The 7,568-nt window shown below is 43.2% G+C and overlaps 1 protein-coding gene across 1 annotated transcript in view; it reads left to right on the forward strand.

Annotated features, from left to right (window-relative positions):
- med13a (mediator complex subunit 13a) overlaps nucleotides 1–5,942 on the forward strand; it is a 71,344-nt gene extending 65,402 nt beyond the window's left edge. Inside the window, exons 24-30 of the mRNA XM_086307753.1 lie at nucleotides 830–972; nucleotides 1,130–1,288; nucleotides 2,151–2,339; nucleotides 2,678–2,820; nucleotides 2,909–3,073; nucleotides 4,523–4,623; nucleotides 4,837–5,942. Of these exons, the coding sequence (XP_086163879.1) occupies nucleotides 830–972; nucleotides 1,130–1,288; nucleotides 2,151–2,339; nucleotides 2,678–2,820; nucleotides 2,909–3,073; nucleotides 4,523–4,623; nucleotides 4,837–4,969 (1,033 nt within the window). The 3' untranslated portion in view covers nucleotides 4,970–5,942. The remainder of the gene's footprint in view (nucleotides 1–829; nucleotides 973–1,129; nucleotides 1,289–2,150; nucleotides 2,340–2,677; nucleotides 2,821–2,908; nucleotides 3,074–4,522; nucleotides 4,624–4,836) is intronic.
- The last annotated feature ends 1,626 nt before the right edge of the window (nucleotides 5,943–7,568 follow it).

Genomic DNA, 7,568 nt, shown 5'->3' on the forward strand with positions numbered 1-7,568 from the left:
CATCGACCCGTGCGTGGGGCTGGACGGCGTCAACGTGTTAACGAGCTAACCGTGCTAACCCTAAAATCCTTGCATTTTCTCAAAAGTTGACAGCGCACCTTATGTATGAATTCTGGTTGTGTTTGATGGCCGTGAACCGATTTTATGTGGAACACAGCGCTCAGCAATCTGTCAAAAATGTTTTATTACGACTTTGGTAAGCTACGGAGCTGCACCGCTTGATAGTTTGTCGGCGCATTACGGCTACCGAGGAGCCTTCGCGGAGTGATACGTACTGTGCTTCAACGTAATATTACCCTACTGTGTATAAGGACCATAAATGGCACCTGTTCAGAGACGTGGTTACGAAGAGGATTTCAAACTCAATGCTGTCAGTCACAGAGTAGAAGTTGGGAACAGAGCAGCTGTGAAATCTGTCTTTGTTACTATGCTCAGCGTCTTTTAGTTTACATTTTGACTGCACAATTGTGAGCTTTTTGTTATGCACAAAAACAACATTGTTTTCTTTTATTTATGGAGCATTATTATTTAATAAATGCTCATAATTTATTTTTGAGTAAATTTTATGTACATCTGCTCTATGTTAATAAAAGTGCCTGTGTGACATCTGGGACACAGCTTTGACTAAGAACTCTCATTTTGTTCTTACTTTATGGCTTTTAAAAAAAAATATCGAGATATATATCTTATATCGCCGTCCAGCTAAAAAATATCGAGATATGAATTTTGGGTCATATCGCCCAGCCCTAGTTCAGCTTATCCTGCATTGAACCCCTGCTGAGTGGCTAACGCGAGGTTTTGACGTGTTTGTGCTGTGTGTGTTCTGCAGGGCACGGAGGAAAAAGGGGTCAGTTCGGCGTCTCGGCTTACAGAAACTGTGGGATTGGTGTTTGGGACTCGTGCAGATGACATCCCTTCCCTGGAGGGTGGTGATTGGCCGACTAGGCAGGATCGGGCACGGAGAGTTGAAAGGTAAGGAGGACAGTCGTGCTGATTCATTCATTCATTCATTTATTTATTTATTTTTAAAGTTTGCCGAGGCCAAAAACCAGATTGTCGAGCACTGAAGTGTTTTCGTACCAGTGTACGATTCACTCAGTCTCCCCTTTGTCTCGCCTCTGTGTCCCAGACTGGAGCATTCTGTTGAACAGGAGAAACCTGCAGTCGCTGAGTCGACGTCTGAAGGACATGTGCCGAATGTGTGGCATCTCTGCCTCGGACACCCCCAGCATCCTCAGCGTGTGCTTGGTTGCCATGGAGCCACAGGGATCCTTTATCATCATGCCAGGTACAACGTGTGCGCTTGACAAAGATTCTAAATAAACGTACTGATTTAATGTACACGTCGTATCTGAGTGACAGTACTTCACCCAGAGAGGCAACGTGTGTGTGTGTGTGTGTGTGTGTGTGTGTGTGTGTGTGTGTGTGTGTGTGGCATGATGGATGGTAGGAGCGTATCACAATGCCCCCCCCTTCCCTTCCCCGTCCAGGGTGGATTGATGGCAGGGAAGATCGTGTACCTTTCGCTCATAAAGCACTACCTCTCAGATACTCATTGATCTCAATGCAGTGTGATGGAGAGCCAGATCAATGGGTTTATTTTGGGAAACGAGTAGGGGGGGATTGTCAGTGCATCATGCTGGGATTCTGTTGAGCTATGCCAAGCTGAGGACATCTCCTTTCTAAAAACCCCTTCAAGCTGAAAGAGATTAGCGAGGCTGTGTTAGCCTCAGATGACTATGACTAAGGGGGTTGGCACTAAATGTAACAGCTGTTCTGACATTCAGAATCTACTTTCCTCCGTGGTGTGTATATATGTGAGGACGCTTTAAAATACGCTTTGAAAACCTAATACTGTGATTTTTAGCTGCAAAAATTAACACATATGAATATTTAATCAGTTAATTCTTTCAATTTTGAATGCCGTAGCTGTGTTAATCAGTTAAAGCTCTAACTCGGCTTTTCTGTTAACATAGTCACGATGGTGCGGTGAAATTAAATCACTTTTAACGATTGGGATGGGATGAATTTGCTCAGCGAGCACCAGTTTAATCACTTTACTTGTACTAGACAAAAGGATTGTGAATGGATTCTTGTTCATATTGTGTGTCTTCACTGACCCTTTCTCTCTCCTCTGTGCGTCCTCTCAGACTCGGTGTCGACGGGCTCGGTGTTTGGCCGCAGCACCACCTTAAACATGCAGACATCGCAGCTTAGCACGCCGCAGGACACTTCCTGCACCCACATCCTGGTCTTCCCCACCTCTGCCATCGTCCAGGTCGCCAGCTGCAATTACACCAACATCGACACCAACATCGACATTCTCAATCCCACCACTGGTCAGTCGTTCTCCTTTATCTGTCTTTCACTCAGCAGCTGTTTCTTGTTTGTTTGTCTCACAGCAACCCCCCCCCCCCCCCCCCCCCCGTTCAGTGCAGTTTGTTTCCAAATCCTCCCTGTTTACTTTTCTAGTCTGTTAAGAATGAATAGTAGTCATGGTTGCATACATGCTTTCTGCATCTATGGCACCCTCAGGGGTCTTCAGCTCATTTCTTTTGCGAAAAATACATTTGTTGGCAGAAAAAGAAGCTATATTTACAGTCACAATTTGCATTACAGTAAGTGGCACACTCACCCTCCAATCGCAGATCCTATTGAGCTGTTCTCTTCTCCACAGATGGCTCTGATGCTATCGGGATCTTGGCCCTGCTCGACCAGGAGAACGATTTAGTGGATCCAGACATCATCAACATCTCACCTACCACCTCCCCGGTGCACTCCCCTGGCTCTCATTACCACCACGGAGGTGATGGCAGCAAGGTACAACATGTACATAACGCACACACACGCTGTGCAACATGACGCTTAGAAAGCAAAAAGTTTATCTCGAGTTTCCACCTCGTTGCAGGGTCAGAGTACCGATCGTATGGAGTCCCACGAAGAAGTTCCTAACCTCCTGCAGCAGCCTCTGGCACTCGGCTACTTCGTCTCCACGGCCAAAGCCGGCCCACTACCCGACTGGTTCTGGTCAGCCTGTCCGCAGGCTCAGAACCAGTGCCCACTCTTTCTCAAGGTACTACTTAAGGATACTCCTGCATCTTTACTGGGGCTGTTCAATATGATGATATACATCTGATGACGATATGAAAACATTGTTTCATGTCACGCTATCGTTTGTTTCGTGGTGTCGCAAAATAAACTATTTATGGCAATATTGTATTTTTATTTATTTTATTTTGAAGCAGCCATATTAATTTTTTTAAGTTCTCTCTTTCTCTTATATTTAAAATAACCACACTACGGACAGACAAGTCACTGTTTTTATGTGTTGTCATTAGCAACAACGACGGTAAACCCAGCGTCTGCTTGTTTATTTTCCACATAAACCTTTCACAATAAAGCTCAAGATGCTGTTGAGATTTTTCAAAATAAACTAAAATGATGACAAACAGAAGGACCAGTCAAAACAAATCCAGCACCTTATTCCTAAAGGAGGGGCTGCCTCTGTAGCACGGACATGGGTTGGTTATGAAAAGTCTGACACGAACCAGAAAACTGTAATTATGCAGGAAGCCGGCCCCCACCTCAGACTCCACACGACAAACGTCTTCTACCACCTACGCAGCGATCACGTGAAAGAGTGTGGAGAGAGTTTACAGACGAGAAGCAAAAAAGAGCCGTCAGGTGCTCCAAATAAGCCTCAGACTCAAACGTTAGAGCGCGCTTTTCCCTGCAGCACGCCACCTAATAAATACAAAGAATACAGCGACCTTACAACTTATGTCTAAAATTTATCGTTTCATGCATCTGTCAAAACACTCGACTCCAGGTGCACGACACCCAGCTGGAAACTCTTCACGCAAGTCGAGCTGCCCGAGATTCACAGAATTTTCAGAAAGTGTAACATTTTTGTGATTTGTATTGTTGTCGGGCTGATAGATGTCTTATATCGGGATATGAGATGTTGGTCATATCGCACAGCCCTACTAGTGAATTTAAGGAGCCGTCCTGAACATTATCACCCAAAGCCCAACACCAGTGTCCTGTGTGGGTTGCAACCCTGACCTTTTTTCTTACCTGTCGGGTGTTCTACTAAAATGCACTGACACTTTTTTACGACAGAGCTCTGCGTGGCCGTTATAAACAGTGCTGGTTGTTAATCCCGGGCTCAGCTGATAGCTCTGACCGCTCTGGCATAGACTTGGTTCACCACCCCAATAAACCACAGCTATGTCGGAAATGCAGTAAATTTGTAAGGCTGGTGAAGAATGTTGCTGCTTGAGCAAGTGTGATTGAAGCCTTGTGCGTAATTGCACACAATCAAAGTGTGTTGTACTTAGAATAAGGTCGTTTTGTTTTGTTTGTCTTTTTATCCATTGCTTCTGGAATTGGCTGCAGACTCACTGCTGCTACCCTTCTGCTGTGAAAAGAGCTGTCATTATTTAAATGACATGTAATGAAAGGTTGATAACTTCATTATAATGCCTCTGACGCCACCTCTTCCCCCCGTGCTTCCTCTCAGGCCTCTTTGCACCTCCATGTGGCTTCAGTGCAATCAGATGAACTGCTGCACAGCAAACACTCCCACCCCCTCGACTCCAATCAGACCTCAGATGTACTCAGGTAAACAACACCAGCACACACTCTGCATCAGGTCGAGTGCACAAATTACTATTACCACCCTGCTGACTGTTTCCAGGGTGAGTTTTCTATTTGTAGCCGATTTCAGACTGACGCTGGTTTGTGCACAATGCTGGTAAAAGTTGCCGCATGTTTTAATGTTCATCGATTGAACGTTGAAGCGTAACCGTTTTGTATGCCTGTGTTCCTCGGCAGATTTGTGCTGGAGCAGTACAACGCCCTCTCCTGGCTGACATGTGACCCGGCTACGCAAGACCGACGATCGTGTCTACCAATTCACTTTGTGGTGCTCAACCAGATGTACAACTTCATCATGAACATGTTGTAAACATCAGGCTGTTACAGGAAGAAGGCGGCGGGGGGTCATAATGAGTGAAAACCAGTGTACGGAGCTGGATCCTGCATCAAGATGGGATCAGATGGTTTTCCAAGCCTAGCCAGTCCTTCTCCACCACGCCGCCCCCCCCCCTCCCCCCCTCCCCCGTGAGACTGGATATTCTGTCCCTGTGATTTAAAGACATGCACGTAGAGACAAGGGAATAAAAAAGAGGGGAAACTAGAAGCTGAATTGCATTCAATGAACGTGAAAGAATGACAGATTGGTTGTCATGATATGTAGCATGGCAGCACAGTCACTGGCCAGTCTGTATCGATGAGACAAGTTTATCTGTAAAATTATTGGAAGAAAAGGGACATATTTGATCAAGGAAAAAACCCAAGAATGGATCTTTGGTTTTAAGACATGAAATTCCTTTTTATTCCTTTGGATGTAATTGTATCCAAACAAAATGCCTGCATTTATCTTATTTATTGTAAGTTTTTAAATGTATAATTTGTCTTATTTCTTAACCTCTTTTATATATAAAAAATGGAGAAGGTTTATATCACCTTCCTGCTTTAAAGCAATTGGTCTAAGATATATGTAATCGTCTTAATAAAAACACCAGAGGAAAAAATCCCATAAAAATGAAAGTCCCAGTAGGTTGCTTTTAGAGTATTATTTTTTGTAATGGAGACAGAATATTTGTATTGTCACAATGTACAGAAGAATTAGAGTGGAGAACTATGTTTCATGCCTTTGAGCGTGAAGACCTTACAGCAAAGCTGTAGCTACAGAGGACTTGTACAGCAATGAACTTCACTGTGTTCAAATAAAGAGGTACATTGTTGTATATAGTATTTTATACCACACATTTAGACACAAAAACCAAACGGCAATATATATAAAATAATTCTATATGAATGCCATGCCAGCAGTCGGTGGTGTGGCTTCTGTTTTAGGAATAAAGTGCGTCAACTTATTTTCCTGTGCTTGTGTTTATTGCCTGGGGGAGGGGGCTGTGATGTGCAATTGGACAAGGACACCAATAGTGCAGCGGAGTGACAACTATTGGCATCTCTTGGAAGTAGCTGACCTCAGGTTTAATCTTATTTCTTTTTTTAATCCGTTAATTTTCTTCGAGAAGAAAATGAAAGCAAGACCGTGAGAAGAGACATGCAGTGTCCTTTTCAGCACATCCCTTTATTGTAGCGCGCCTCTCCGTACTCCCATTGGCTGAGGTCTGCCTCCTGGCACCACTTCTGATTGGTTATGGACACATTTAGACCAGTCCCATTTCAGTGTGAAAGTAAATGTGTGGTGTAAATGAACCTGTTATGGATGGCTGCCCGTTGGACATGCAAAGACAAACATGTTCTGTCTGGATGTTTCCTCCATCTACTGATGTTGCTCTTTATCTTTCATATTAGCCAGCGTCTGTTGGCTTGGAAAATTTGACCATTAAAATGTATTTGGTCTTATTTTGAGTGTAGATAAATACATTCAATATTTAATAAACCTATGAAAGTTTATTTTGCCATGTTTTCTTTTTTGGAAAATCATGGTTGTTTGCAGTAACCATCTGCGTCTAATATACAATATCTCTGCAAGCTTGTTACCACACTATTCCCATGTGGGAAAAGGCATTGGAATAACCACGCAGAGCCATTTGAGTGGGATATCTTGCTTGTAAATGGCTGAGTTGCCCCTGGGTGGCATGTAGTAGCAGCTGGCAGTTCATTCTTTTGATAATTTTCTGCATTTCTTCTCGCTGTCAGCGACAGGGGGATAAACGGGTCCTGCTCTCCGTTTTCCTTCCTCACCAACTGCTGTCTGTATATTCTTCAAAATGTGGAATTTATACTGACACCAGAAACTGTTTGGGTAAGTACAAATCAAGATTAAATGGAGTTAGAAATGGGCAGGAATCTAAAAGCCCTAATATCTCATCATAAGCGGTATTTGCAAAACATTAGTGTAATCAAAATACTACATATTATTGTTTTTTAACATTTCCACCAGTCTGGCATAAGCTAGAATAAACAGTTTCCATTGTTGTCTGTCCGTTATAACATAGTCAAACTATAAAAAATCAAAGCGTGTGTAATCTAGCTGTAACTATGAAAGAATCCCCATCATATACACGCGCCTATGATCAGAGAGCTCGCAGCACGCGCAGGCTGGAGTAGTCTTTGTTCGGTCATTGCTGCTTCACGGCACCGACGACATTAGTGCTTTTGCTTTCACAGTACCCACGGTGTTCCCTGTGGGTAACGATGAGATTTAGGGTATCTATAATGGAGTGAAAGTGCCAAACAACGGCAAAGACGTTTCCATAAACGTGCCGGTGTTGTGCCAAAAACTGATTTCCAATGTTTCCGTGTATTTTTTTATGTGTAATATCTTTACGTATGTTGGTAAATAGACTTCGGTGAACAGCGTTTACAAAGGGGTTATATATAGAATTAAAAGATTATCTGTTTTTTCAAGTATCTTTATAACTCTGTGTTATTGTACTCACATTATAACCAATCCGGTCCTTTTCCCCCACTTACAATATTTTTACTGAACTATTGTAATATTTGCTGCCATTTCTGCTGTCTTACTC

Source organism: Aulonocara sp. 'chitande type north' Nkhata Bay, linkage group LG10 (assembly GCF_057382095.1).
Source record: "Aulonocara sp. 'chitande type north' Nkhata Bay isolate Kocher_YH1m ecotype deep benthic linkage group LG10, A_spYH_male_GT1.1, whole genome shotgun sequence".
NCBI lineage: Eukaryota > Metazoa > Chordata > Actinopteri > Cichliformes > Cichlidae > Aulonocara > Aulonocara sp. 'chitande type north' Nkhata Bay.